This window comes from Sardina pilchardus, chromosome 6 (assembly GCF_963854185.1).
Source record: "Sardina pilchardus chromosome 6, fSarPil1.1, whole genome shotgun sequence".
NCBI classification, from domain to species: domain Eukaryota; kingdom Metazoa; phylum Chordata; class Actinopteri; order Clupeiformes; family Clupeidae; genus Sardina; species Sardina pilchardus.
The window spans coordinates 20,579,778-20,594,333 of record NC_084999.1 but is presented as its reverse complement, the minus strand read 5'-3'; the positions used below and the strand labels follow the sequence as shown (position 1 = coordinate 20,594,333).

Sequence of the window (14,556 nt, the reverse complement as noted above, 5' to 3'; positions counted from 1 at the left end):
TAAAAATGTACATCTTGAATCCAGCATCTCAAAACAATAATGAATTTATAATACAGAAATGTCAGCCTAAGCCTGATAATCAGCTAGACAAAAAACAGGTTCCCTGAGCCTTTAATCTCTCTGTCTGGTCAGGACTTCCATGATTTAATTTTTTTTAAGATGCACGTACATTAGGCCTGCATATAGAAATTAGAGGCTGCCCTGTGGCTCAAAGTACACACTGGGGAATGTCTGTGAAAAAACAATGCGAGGTCCCAAGGGGGCATTGGGGCAGTATGGTGCAAGATGTAAAAGCCTCTAAATGCTACCTCCGTCAAAAACAAGATAGCCTAACGATGGAGAGTGAATGTCGTCCACACAAAGGCCTAGTACAGTATACAGTTAGTTAGTTTAGTTTAGTTTATTTCTTACAGGGACCATGTACAGAGAATATTAATCACTTAAAAGAGAAAAGATACACTGTACCAGATTTAGCTACACGCTATATTCCATCTGCAGTCCCAGATGTTCCATTTTGCAGACATTGCCAATTCTAAGTTTACTGCATCTGCATAAAAACCCTATTTTCTGCCGATGGTATATCACGCTTCGTCTTGCAACAGCAACATGATTTACACAGCATCCCAAAAATGAAAACAAACAGTACAACTAACATGAGAGCCCCTGGGGAGATCTCTGTCTTGTAGCATGTGACAGAAAAGATGTTATTACACCTGTGGGAAAGAATTAAGAACACACAAGAAGGTTATTGCCATTAATTGTCTCATCTATAAAAAGACAAACTCTAAGCATCATACGATCAAAACGATTAACTTATCAACTGAACTACTGTCACTCACTATTCATAAAGTGCTGTTCTTTTTACCAAATCATGAATGTATTGTTTTTATTTTGTCTTGACACCAGACTGCATTCTCTACTTTACCTGTCAGGAGGTGGTGGGTTGTCGGAAGCCCTGAGGAAAAGAACAAAACAAAACAATAAATATAAGGGTAACCTCCCTCCCTTGTGTATAATAACAGGCAACTATTCAGGTTACATTTCTGTACCTGACAGTTGAGAACTTTGGATTTTGCGAATAAACTGTGGTGGGTCCTTCAGTAATGGTGGTGGTTGTTTGGGTGGTGACTCTAGTAATAGAGGGCCTGGAGGAGTAGAGTTATAAAAAACGCAATAGTGTTGAATATCTTAAGTAGGCATTGCATAACTATGATAAAAAAAATGATCTTATCATGAGCTCATAATCAACAAACCTATCTATCATATGTGTCAGATTAGAAATTATATTAAATCAATCTCACCTGAGGGTTGAAGCACTTGTTGTTGATGTTATTAAGACTGGCTGAGCTAAATGTTTATCATAATGCCTGTCTTATGTTTCAAATTGTCAATAGGCTCAACCCTAGATTAAGTAGTCTTGTTCCAATCTCCAGTCCCCAGCACACATACCCAACTAGAACTAAATCACAAATCTCAGGAAAATGTTGCCGACATGTGCGCACTGGTATGAGTGTTGTCTGTAGGGGGCCGCAGATTTGGAACAGGATTGATGGTGGCCTTAAGGTGTTGCCCTCTATCTCCAACTTCAAAAAACAACTAAAAAATAATATTTTACTAACCTACATCTAATATAAATATTGTCACTTCATGGACCGCTGGGATGTATGTGTATGATTGTGTAATGTACATTAAGAATGTATGTTAAGTGTTTTGGTGTACTATGTATGCTTTTACTGTACCACTACCTTCTCTATGATCTTTGGGCCCCTGCCTATAAGCTTCCCTAGCTTCTTTAGGGGGCCCATTCACTTTACCCATTTCAAGTTTATAACCCTACTGTAATATTTTGTTTGAAGTGGTATTGTGAATAAACTAAACTAAACTAATGTTGTCGGGTGGGTTGGAGCGTGGGTTGAGGTTGTGGTAATTGGCATTCTGGGAAAGCCCACAGAGATAGCCATAGCCATAGCCATAGCCATAGCCATGTCAGTTGAGACATCTTCATTCAAGTCTGTCTCTGAATTACAGCAACACTAAAGCGCTTTTCCTCTGTCGCACACACGCTATTTGTTTATCCAGCAAATAACAGACAAGGTAGAATATGTTGCTTGATTTTATTAAAGTATGATGTATTGCGACATCGAAGCAAGTCGAATTTGTAGTTTCTGATGTCTCATTTCATCAAAAAACAGATACACTACCCCACCTCGTAAAGCTACATAGTGCAGTTACAGACGATAGAGGGCCGCGAAGTGAAAGCAGAAGAGCCGTTCACCCTGTTACGAGTTGATGAACCGCTGACATGATTTTGAAAACATTATTTTAAGGTACGAAAAACTCTTTAGTGTTGTTTTAAGATTCAAATATGAGCAGGAAAACAGCCAGAGACTTTGAAAGGCTTTACTACATGATACATCATTCCGAAGTTATACCTTAATCTTTACAGTAAAAATAAAATAGCCCCACATCATCAAGTACCCTTGATTTGCATTGAGCTCAATGAGCATCAAACAGGCTAATAGGCTAACTGAAAAAAAAAAAACACTATGACAATCTCTAGCTATGGTGAAGGGTATGTGATGATGTGGGGCTATTTTAATCCCAAAGGCCAAGGGAAACTTATCAGGATGCATATCCCGGATCCATGAAATAGCTGGCCTTCAAAAAATAAAAATCTGCCTTCCTCTATGGGAATTTAACATAGGGGGCAAATACTTATGCCCACTGTATTGTAAGGAAAACATTTATTTATTTAAGATACATTCTTCATTCACAAAGAACATTGGTGTCCTTAAAGGTTGGATTTTGACTCCTTTTTCAAATTAAGGCATGACGATCATTTTCCAAAAGATGATTTTATATTCCTCTTTTGAGTCAACATTAGCAAGGGGCAAATACTTTTTCACAGCACTGTATGTTAATTATTACAAGAGCTCAGGGGCACAACAGTGACAACCTATCATTAGATTAGAATGATATTCAATTAATCTCACCTGAGGGTTGAAGCAGTTGTTGTTGTTGTTGATGTTGTCGTGGTTGGAGGATGGGTTGAGGTTGTGGTAATCGGCATTCTGGGGAAGTTCACAGAGATAATGCAATTATCTCAAGGGCTCAAGGGCACAACAGTGACAATTTGAAAAAAGGTTTGAAACTTTTCTGGCTACAGCATGCTAGCCCATCTCCTCAGCCACTACTCTACCATGGTACAGCATGCTAGCCCATCTCCTCAGCCACTACTCTACCATGGTACAGCATGCTAGCCCATCTCCTCAGCCACTACTCTACCATGGTACTGTGATGGCGTGATTGTCTGTGTTTGTGTTTGCTATGTCTACGTTTCCTGGTGGTGGGCATGCAGCAAAGATTGTTTAGTTACCAAGATGAATTATAAAGGCATTTGCAAATGGAACAAAATGACACACAGATCCAGACTCCTAAATAGGTGTGTTCATTACATCAAACATACACTTTTCTCTGAATGAGCAATATGAGAAGATAAATATATTTTTTTACTGTACTGCAAAATGGTACAAAATATGATCACCCCTCACACCCTGCACATTCTCTCCGCAAAAATGAATAATGCATATCAAATATGTCCTACTCCATCCTCTTGTAAATGAGTGTGTGCATAGTGTGTTTGTTTTTGTGTACCGCTTCTCTGTGTGTTCGCTTCTGAGTGTGTGTGTGTGTGTGTGTGTTGTGTGTGGAGGGTAGGTAATGGGGTGTGTCTGTGTGTGTGGGTGTGTCTGTGTGTATGCTTGCCTGTGTGTATGTGTGTGTACCTGAGCCTGCTTGCCTGCATGTGTGTGTGAGTTAATGTGCGTGTACACGTGTGTGTGTGTGTGTGTGTGTGTGTGTGTGTGTGTGTGTGTGTGTGTGTGTGTGTGTGTCTGTGTGTGTGTGTGTGTGTGTGTGTTTGGGAGAGAGAGAGAGAGAGAGTGTGTGTGCGTGCCTATTTGTGTGCGTGCATGCATACAGTATGTAGTGTGTGTGTGTGTGTGTGTGTGTGTGTGTGTGGGAGAGAGAGAGAGTGTGTGTGTGTGTGCCTATTTGTGTGCATGTGCATGCATACAGTATGTAGTGTGTGTGTGTGTGTGTTTGTGTGTGTGTGTGATACTGATATGCTGATCAGCTGATACGGCCCCCCACGGAACATGGAATGCATTCAGAGGATGCTGTTGTGCAGGTTGTGCAGTGTTGTGCAATGTTGTGCAGGTTGGAACAAGTCGGCCAAAGATACTTGCGATTACAATGCCTCGTTTTAGGTGGCGCTATACCTCAAATGAATGGATATGGGATGGGTTGGCATGGCCCCTTAAAACAAATCATCCATCCTATTCTCAAGATATTTACAGTCTGGCCTACCTTCATTTTGGGGAGGCTTCGCTAGCGCAGCGGTCATAATCAAGATATTTTCAATCCCTTTCAAATAAAAAAAAATACTGATATCTAGAATCATCCAATCTGAGTGAAATATTAGAGAGTATACAATATTCATTCTCTTGTGGTATTCTAGCCGCTAAGTTTCTTTCAGGGAGCTCTTAAGAGATGTTTTGTTCCATAAATGAAATAAGTGACTTTAGTAAGGTATACCTTACTGAGACACTGTACTTGGGAAACCCCACCTCTGTCCCCTCTGACTAGTTCTTTATAAGAATCATGTACAAAAACATATTGCAAGGGTATTGTAGCGTGTGTGCATTGAGCAGTTTCTTAAAATAGGGAACAAAGAGCGTTCCGTATCAGTTCAATATTTATAACGTATAACACTTATAAAACGAAACTTGAAGAAAAAATACCGAGGACATGACCTCGGTGTCCTCAATGGTAGTTACGGCCATGATTGCAAGTTTGTTTGTACACACAGCAACTCCACTTGCATGTGCCCGCTTGATGAAAGCCACAGGTTCATCCATTTATTCAGACGATGATCATCAGCATGTTTATGAAAAGATTATATGTTCTTCTTTGGTTTAGTATGTGAGCTTACTTGGTTACACACGGCCAATCGTCTTTAGTTGGTGGCAGAGGAGACACAGAAATGGACTTCCCTTTCACAGTGGGGCATTTGAGGTTATTGCTGTAACGTAGACTGGAGATGTCTGCAAGCAAAAGAACAAAGCAACACTGGTATTTCAGCTGTAAACTCAATGAAAGATTACACTTCTTTATAAGTCTTTGCAATCATCTAAGAAATCGGACATTGATATGAAATTAAGCAATAAGCCCCGAGAGGCCGTGGTATACACTGAATTTAGAACAGCTAAGGGGCGTTGTTAGACACGATGCAAAGCGAGTTGTAGACAATGTAGATATTTGCTGTAATTTAAGATTTCTCAATAATTCTCTGTAATTACTGAGGAGCTCTGAAAGCAATTCAACAGAGATGACTGATTTTTTTTATTTTTTTTTAGATGATCTAAAAGTATTTGAGAATGCATTACTGTGACACTCACCTTCCATAGAAATAAGGAGAAATGCGTCACCTCCTTTGAGGAAATCTCTGGATTTGAGTTGAGTGGTAGTCATGACCAGACCATGAGGCCACACTTTGTTAGCATAGAATCCATTCACATTCAGAGATCCCCAAACACTTGGACTGCCAAAATATTCTGTTTAAAAAAATAATAATAAAAAAAACAGTTTTACCTCTTTTTACTGAAATATCCCCAGGAGACCAGTAAATGTGTGTGTGTGTGGGGGGGGGGGGGGATAGAAAAAGATGAAGAAAAACTAAAAAAACATAATGGGATGGGAAAAAGATCAAAGAAAATCTGAAAAAGCTCACCTGCAGTTATATACGATGGACTGGTAGTTACACTACTTTGTTTAGACATGCGTTTTCGGATGTGAGGGTTCTGGTCCAGCAGCAGGAAGGTTATCTGCCTCCAGGGACACGGCCACTGCAGCCTGTAATCAGAACGTCCTGACACAAGGCGAGCAAAGACGACAAAATAATCTCTGGTCAGGACTGCTGCAATCTGGTAACGGTAGCCATCGCTAGAGTAGTACAGGGGGCTGAACATAACAGATGAGTTAGCGCTGGCTTTTAACTGTCCTTCAAAGTTCCTGATCTGCCATGTCTGATGGGGGCATTCAGTCTCTGACAGGTTGATGTCGTCCACAGAGAAGCCACCGCCGGATCTCCCTAGTCCTTTGCGGGCCTCAAACTCCACCTGGAAAGTCTTAGTGGCATTCAGGGAAACATGGTAGAGCTGCCAGTAGCCAGCTTGAGAACCTGTAATTGGAGGAGGCAATGGACTATAATTGGTTTTGGCAGTCATGTTACTCTGATACTTACTGCCATTATTGTCCATCAGAATTAAGCATCCATTTATGAGCAATGCACATTATTTTATATAACATTATATGATCTAACACTGGGAAAAATTAAAGCCTACACACACACACACACACACGCACGCACACACACACACACACACACATGTATAGCAGAACCAAAATAAACCTTTTATTTGGTCCATAAGTCTGCGAGTTCCCTTCACGTCATCAACACCATCAAACTCTCTTATCCAGATGTTGAGCTGGTCAGACCAACTCCCACTGTGGTAGTAGAAGAACTCAAGGCACTGAACCTTGCAGCTTCTCCTGGGGGTCATCCTCCTGGTCTCCATTTTGGCTGAGTTTCCCACTTTTACTCCGTTAGTGCTGAAGTGCATGAAGAAGCCTGTGTTTGGACAACATATGCAGCACCAATTGTAAGGCCAACCTCTTCGCATATCTAAAGCTAAAGGACCTCTGTGGCAGTATGTGTTTGAAGCCTGAAAGCTATTATTTCAGTTGCCACATGCTCTTGGCTCTTGTCACCCTGCTGGGGGACCCACTCAGCCCTGGGTCTCTGTTAGACCGCAAAGGAATACCTGGACTCGTAACTGTATTTGTCAAATGAGAAAGGGCTACTGCAGACACACACACACACACACACACACACACATACACACACAAACGCACTAACACACTTTCTGATGATGAAAAACAAATGTCCGCCATATTTTTTGTGGACGCAAGCAAGGTGATTTTTTTGTTACATCACGGGGTGTGAATAGCTCAGCTGTGTATCTAAGGCTATTTGTACCAGGGGTACACTCTGAAAAATAAAGTACCTCTGAAAGTCCGCTCTGATTAAGACACTCTGATTAACTTACAGTAAAGAAGTTGAATATAGATTAAATAAGCAAATTAAATACTTTGTTAATTTTATGGAGTCAGATTAATCGTAGTTTGTGCAATATTAATCATTACTTCACCGTTCTGTCCTAATGTTCATGACACGTTTAAACCTTTTTCTTGGCCAGCACTTTCCCCCTCTCCCACTTCCTACACAGAATCTCACCCTGAGAGGGAGAGCCTAGATAGCTGTGGTCAGAGCGGGGACCTCCCACAGCTTGTCTCACTCTTTCCCATCCAGCTGAACTCTTGGAGCAGACACTCATTCCACACATGCTGTCTTCATCGAAGCTGCAGTGGTCCAGGAAGGAAATTGACTCATCTGTAAACATACACATTTGTTTTTAGGAGCAATGTTTATAGTTTAAGAGAAAATATAATAGGGCACTCTCATTGTGTGGATTGAAAATGTGTCATAGATTCTGTGGTGTTCATTAGATATCCAGGCCCGGAGTGGCTGATCGAGCTTCAAAATGATTACCAGTGGGCCATTAACGTTTTGGGCCGATCTGAACATGGTGAGTTTAAAAGTATTGTTTAATTTGCTATGGCCTCGGGCAACTTCAGCAGCCTGGGCTGTGATGTTACACCCCCATACTCATAGTTTCCCAAATATTAACAAAGTAGCACTCAAAAAGGCACGGCCCTGACAAACGGCCATATATCCAGAGGAGATGTAATACCCTGAGATCTCAAAAGCTCTTGAAAATAAAATATCACTTAAATATGTATTGGGTCCTCCTCACATGGAAGATCTAATGTTTCAGTGAGCAAATAACTCTGTTGACAGAAACTAGGAGCATTCAAATTCGTCAGAGACACAGGAGAGAAAGTTAATTTACAGGGCTTATTATGTGGTAGCCTAGAAGCTGTCACGCCTAGCTCGGGTAGGCTGTGCTATGTGCATAAATAAAATGGCCTGTATTCAAGTCATATTTTTTAGTTAATAAATGTATTATTTCCAGGTCCCACTCTGAGTGTAGGTAGCTAGTCTGCCAAAATTCTGGCAAAAACAATAACAAATGTCAAACTAGCAACTGATCAAACAGTTTGATTAACAATATGCATTTTTTGTTAGCTGAGGGGAAGCTAGGCTACTCCTATATTAACTCCTATCCAGTATACTGTAGATGCATTGCGGTGCTAGGTTTCATTGTCAGTCTGCAACCAAGACATACAGTTACTTACTACAGCCATAAAACTTGTTAAGCTCTTCTACATCATAATGGCTCATATCTAGTCGCTGTCCAATCACATCTTGGAACTCAGGTAGTTTTGTGATGATGGTAGATCCATTGCCATTGCTGAAGGCATCTTTGGGGTAGTGCATGACTGAGAAGTAGTCATATGGGGTGTCCATGGTGCTGTTGGTATCGTTTGTTCCAATTTTGAAATTTCGCTCCTCTCCTGAAGGCATACAATGATTGAAGCATCAGTGAGTGACACAAAACACAAGAAGACAACAAGTGACACAATTGTGCTGTAGCATAACGTAAAGCACTTTGGGCTTGAAAAATGCGCTATATAAACACTTACTTACTCACTTCTCATAACAAACAATAAGACAGTAAGTGAATTTCTGCAGTTCTTTACACTGCACATGTTCAGAAAACTAACATCATCATTTCATGTAGCCACTAATAGAGACCTGCTTCAATGTTTTCCCAGTTGATTGAGATGTAATTGTCACGGTCATATCTGGACTGCTCATGCCAAAAGCCCAAAGCATGCATGAGCTCATGCTCTATGGTGGCCACAGTATCACAATCAGAGCCAATAGAGAGTTCCTGCTTCCAGTCATTTTTCCCAACTTTGGACCAACATCTACAAAATGAGAACACTTTTGCTTACAGCCACACTTCAACATCAGAATCCAATAATAAAATGCATCCATTGTAAATAGAGTCATACCCTATGTCCTTCTTGATTGAAATGTGTTGTTCAATCCTAAACCGGGGTCTGAAGTCAATACATGTTTTGAGCCTGAACTGTTCGAAAGCTCTCATGATGACTCCTTTTGCATTCATATCTGAGCACAAAGACACAAACCCAAATGAAGAAATTACTCATTTTACTCATATTACTCTACTGGGTGAATTATTATGACTCCATAACATTAATCCTTACCCAGGCTCCACTCAAAATCATACGGGACGGGCAGGGGCCAACGGTGCAGTGCACTGCGAATGGACCTCCTCCTCCTGGACTAAAAATAAATCACCATCTTGTATGATTTCCTCTCTTGCACTAATGAATTTCAACAGCAAACAAATAATAATAGGAAAGTCCTTTGAGTAGAAAAAGACAGTCAAGGTCTCTCACCTTGGTAGCAGTCTATGAAAGCAATGTAGAGTCATGTGAGAAGATAAGAAGAAAATGCATCAAAGTCTTTAGTCAAGGGTCAAAATAATCCGACGGAATTATGTTAATTATTCTGAGTCTGAGTATGCAACCTCATAGAAGTTACAGGATCAATATGTAATTTAATATTTAATTGTTAAAAATATATCATAATAAGATGCCAACTCACAGTCTTGATATCGCCTTCAAACAGGTTCAAACCTGCTCAAAATATGAATTATGATTAGTCAGTCTAATTTTGCTCTGCATATTCATTTTGTCTTTTGTATTTTGTTGATACTGGCCATTCCAGTTAACTGGATTTTACCTTTATTTATGACTGTAATATCAAGGTTTTCATCTGTAACAAATGAGGGAAATGATATGAGGCTACAAAAAATTTAACAAATGTAAATATTCGTCTTAATATTACTATTTTTAAAAGTTATTTAATTAATATCTAAATTAGTTATTGTGACAGCATTTAATACATTTATGAATAAACAAAGGGGAAGACAAATAGAGTTTCTCATACAACCCAAAAGGGACATTTTATTAATAAACAGTAAAATATGAATAATCAGTCTTGAATTTCATATATCATACTATATATTAGAATGCAGCATGCGAGATATGTTGATTTGATTGAAGTTAATCAAAAAAATTTATCAGATAATAACATTGATGTTCAATTTTCTTCTACATACCTCGTAGTATTGGATTATCCTAAAACATACAAATATAGAGGTTAATGTTGACTAAAATTGCTAACTGTACAGAAATACAAAAACTCATGGCTTGTTGATTTTTAAATATTCTATTGAAAAAAAAATCCTTTATCACTGGGTTAGACATACCAGTGAAGCCGCCAACCCAAATGTCACACTCAACAGGAAGAAAACATGCATTTTACCTGAACAGAGAATCAAATCTGTGAGTAAACATTTGGAGTTTGAATTGTGCTCTCTAATTTAATGTTCATATACAACCATTAAGCTATGAAAGAAATCAAAACACCTACCACATTTGGATGTACTGTACCTAGTTAACCCACCAGAAAAAGTTGAGAGGAGGCCTCAGCCTGATCAAAGCCTGATCTTATGTGTGCCTACAATACAGGACGTTATGAGCACTACTTAATCTACAGTATGTTCAACTCTCTGTGGAAACCACAAGCAAAAAAAGACAGACTGTGGTTGACTGACAGTATCACATGTTTTCTTACCAGGTCAGTTGTCATTCTTGAAAAAAATATTGATTGGGTGGCTGGGTTGGGGCTAAGACTCAAAGAGGGGTGTCACATAAAAGTAAGAAGTCAAATAATACAAATTAAAGAATTAGATTCATTATTAATGTATTATGCTTTATTAACAACCAGACTGATTATTTTATGCATAAAACCATTGAAAATAAGCAATTTGTCTTGTGAAGTAGCAATTAACTTCTGAAGCACATAACTTGGTAGATGCAATGCAGTAGGAAAGAACGTGTTTTCAAGTAAAGCAGCAGCCAACTACAATAACAATGTCCACCATACAGGCTAGACAGCACCGATAGAAAACTGTTTATTACAATGGAATAAATTGGTCCTTGAGCCCAGTGGCACAGAACATGCAAAGCATTGCACTGTAATTTGGCCAACAGCAAATCAATGTAATCAATGTAAAGGGCTTGTTTTGCCTTTAAAGAAGTGACTCTTCTTGACATTTTTTTTATGCTGACAAGTCCTACTATCACATCTCTGGTGGGGTGGCCGACTAGATTCTTGGGAGGGCCTGTGCCACTCTATGCCCCCCATCTGGTTCTGCCCTTGCACCAGATTTTGAAATCCATGTGTGCCTGTTTGCATCAAATAATCTTCACTATTTTTGACACAGCTAGGACTATATTTTTATATACAACTATAGAAAGGAAAAGGAAAAGCTATATATGCTGTGTGCAATAAGGAAGAGATTAGTCAAAACGTTCAGCCGACCCTTTGTGGTGTTCAGAAGAACTTCTGTGGTTTCTACGGATTTTCCAAGTGAAACTCTAAACAGGTCGGAGGGCTTCTGCAAAATGTGGTTAGAATGAGCCGTTGATTTATTGTCGAGATGGACACCTTTGTCGTACGAGAGAAAAATAGGTCAGAACATTGGTGTTGTGAAAGCCAAAACTTTGTGGTTAGCACAATGAGAGGTGTGCTCACTTCGCTTGAACCCACTTCAGAAAAATGATAGAGCTACATAAGTAGTGTACTGTAACTTTAATCAGTATTGTAATGCCTGTATGATAACATTATAGCATTGTGACAGGATAGGATCAACTCTCATGATGTGTACTGTATACATCAGCCATAACATGTGTACATATATTGTAACATATATATATATATTTTTAAATGTATGGGTCTTGTTGCCTTTTTGCCTGATAGAATAGTGAGAGACTGACAGAAGTGAGTGAGAGAGAGTGATGGGGTGGGATCTGAAAAGACTTGAGTTGGTCCCTGGGAGATGTCACACCATTTTAAGGATAATGCAAAGCCTATACAAACTACAAACCACTTGAGGCAGAACAAACTCACAGCTTTATATGTTTAAACTATTGCCACCAATCACCATAAACAACTTCATCTCAACTTAGCCTATTCATTCTGGATGGGTCTTAAATATTTTAGTATGACATTGCGAAAATGCCAGCAATTTGTTCTGCCAGGTCAAAGAATTATTTTTGTGTAATTCTTATTATGAGCTGCGTTGTCTATGAGATAGGTCAGAGCCAGTGCATCTGCTGCGCAGCTTTTGATGACGTGAGGCAATTGTGGCAATTGTGTTGTGGTCATGAAACACATTGTAGCATCACTTCTCACAAGCCGAAACAGGTCAAACTAAAGTAGAACATTAAAAGAGGGTATAGTGTGGGGTCCAAAATGGAGGTCGCTGCCCTTTTTACCATTGCCTTTTTCCACCCACCTTTGACCTCAATGTGAAACGTCATGAGGTGAAGGATGAAGATGAATCCATGACTTCATAAGGAGAAAGATGATCGTTTAGAGACATTACATGAGGAGAATCTGACTCATAACTAAATGTACCGCATGGCGGTACAAAATATGACCGCTGCTCAGTTATGCACATTTTCTCCACAAAAATAAATTACGCTTATCAACTTGTCTGTACCTCCTGTTTCTGCAATTTATATGCCTATATCTCCTGCTTTTATATAAATAGTGTGTGCATGTGTGAGTTTGCTTTTGTGTGTAAGAGCATGTGTGTGTGTGTCTGTGCATGTGTGCATGCCTGCGTGTGTGTGTGTGTGTGTGTGTGTGTGTCTGTGTGTGTGTCTGTGTGTGTGTTTGTGTGCCTGCAGACGTGTGAGCGTGTGCATGTTGATTTGTGTGTGTGTGTGTGCATCGGTGTGTATCTGTATGTGTGGATGTCAGTGTGTGTGCATGTGTGTGTGTGTGTATTACTGCATGTGTGTGTGTGAGAGAGAGAGAGAGAGTACGTGACAGTATCATCCTAAACCAGCAACCCTTCGCATAATAGCACCATTTACAGGCCTGTGGGTGTACAGTCTAAATGTACACATAAATGAATATTTTATAGCCCCCCCATGGATGAAATTCCACAAAAGTTGGTATACTCCCAGAGAATGTCAGATTCATCATATACATGACATTTGTTGCAGTTCATAACATCTCATCTAAAGATAGGGGCGATTAAATCAGTATAATATTATAATATTGGGTGCAAATGACAAATTGATGCTGGCTCTTGAGACCAACTACCATAAAAAAAATTTCATCCTTGGTGCCACGGTTCAGGTAGTTATTTAAGAAAAACTGCATTTTTGGAGGTGTAGTGGCCCCCGGGGACCAATTGTTTTTTTGTTTTTTTTTTCAGTAAAGGTCTACTGGGGCTACATGCCTACCAAGTTTCATGTGCCCCAGTGTTATGGTGTCCTGAAAATCGTTGACCAAAATTCAGGAAGTATTAATGAAAAAAAAAAAAAAACGTTGACAGTCCCTGTATGACTGCTATGCTATAGCTACACTAGCGGCGGTCGTAATTATGGGAAGGCGGGTATTTGACTTGGCAAGTTGATTGGTTGTTGTTACCTGGCTCAAGACATCGTGGAGCATCACTATCACCACTAGCATCAGGCATATCATCTGATCAAGTGCATTTGGGGTAAAACAATAGCCTGACGAGCCAGACCCACATCAAGATGTAGGGTCTGGACACTCACCGTAGACAGGGCTCAATCGGAGGGGGTGGGATAAACAGTTGTCTTTCAAATTCCCTCCCCGCAATAGGATAACGCTAAACGAATCATCTTCTTGTTTTCAAGTAGCAGGATGCGTAACCTTCCCTCTCCACGCAATAGGATAACGCTAAACGAATCATCTTCTTGTTTTCAAATAACAGGATGCGTTACCGTCGCAACTTCTGGTCGCATGTTAGTCACCATTATGTTAAGCCCTGTGATTGGCCCGCTGGTGCTGGGGGTTCTCAGCTCCCTGGCTCAATGGATCGTGCCTAGACTGCCCCGCCAGCCAAATTACATTTGCTGCCGCTAGGGGCGTCTAGATTTCTAGGCTACAGTAGTAAAACAATACAATAAAAACAAAAAGCATGAATGAAATGAACAGATCAGTTTAACCACCAACTGGCTAAACAGAGGGACGAAATACAACACACGGAGAGACGTCATGCTGTTGGTGTGCGCCTTTTTTCTGTGGTCTTCTGACAGGAACCCAGTTGTGGTTGGCACTTCTTGGCAATCGTGTGCTTACAGGAAGACCTGACTCTTTTGTCTTCATCTTTTTTCTTTTTTTTTTTTGGTTCTGGGTTACCTTCTGTCAATCTATTAGGTATGACATACATTTCAAACTGTTCAAACAGACAATAGAATCAACTAGAAAACCTTGTATATTCAGATGGATTTTTAAATAGCTATGAATTAACATATCTTCTTGAATCCATCTGGGAAATCTATCAAGACAAAAACAGTTTACATTCAGTGTTAGGCTTGTGCATGGTA

The 14,556-nt window shown here is 39.9% G+C and overlaps 1 protein-coding gene and 1 long non-coding RNA gene across 2 annotated transcripts; both read right to left on the bottom strand.

The window, feature by feature from the left end:
- Window positions 1–391: 391 nt before the first annotated feature.
- LOC134082108 (meprin A subunit beta-like) lies at window positions 392–9,393 on the bottom strand. Its single transcript, XM_062537755.1, has 13 exons — window positions 9,319–9,393; window positions 9,103–9,220; window positions 8,840–9,015; window positions 8,380–8,598; window positions 7,358–7,513; window positions 6,473–6,691; window positions 5,792–6,241; window positions 5,460–5,615; window positions 4,994–5,105; window positions 2,994–3,071; window positions 1,050–1,145; window positions 926–955; window positions 392–713 (listed from the first exon to the last, which is right to left on the bottom strand). Exons 2-13 carry the CDS (start codon window positions 9,216–9,218, stop codon window positions 539–541), a joined length of 1,983 nt encoding a protein of 660 aa, XP_062393739.1. The 5' UTR covers window positions 9,219–9,220; window positions 9,319–9,393; the 3' UTR covers window positions 392–538.
- A 328-nt stretch (window positions 9,394–9,721) lies between these two features.
- On the bottom strand, window positions 9,722–10,646 carry LOC134082216 (uncharacterized). The gene is made up of 5 exons (XR_009939602.1): window positions 10,553–10,646; window positions 10,389–10,444; window positions 10,239–10,257; window positions 9,860–9,892; window positions 9,722–9,753 (listed from the first exon to the last, which is right to left on the bottom strand). It is a non-coding gene; the product is annotated as an uncharacterized LOC134082216 (long non-coding RNA).
- Window positions 10,647–14,556: the final 3,910 nt, after the last annotated feature.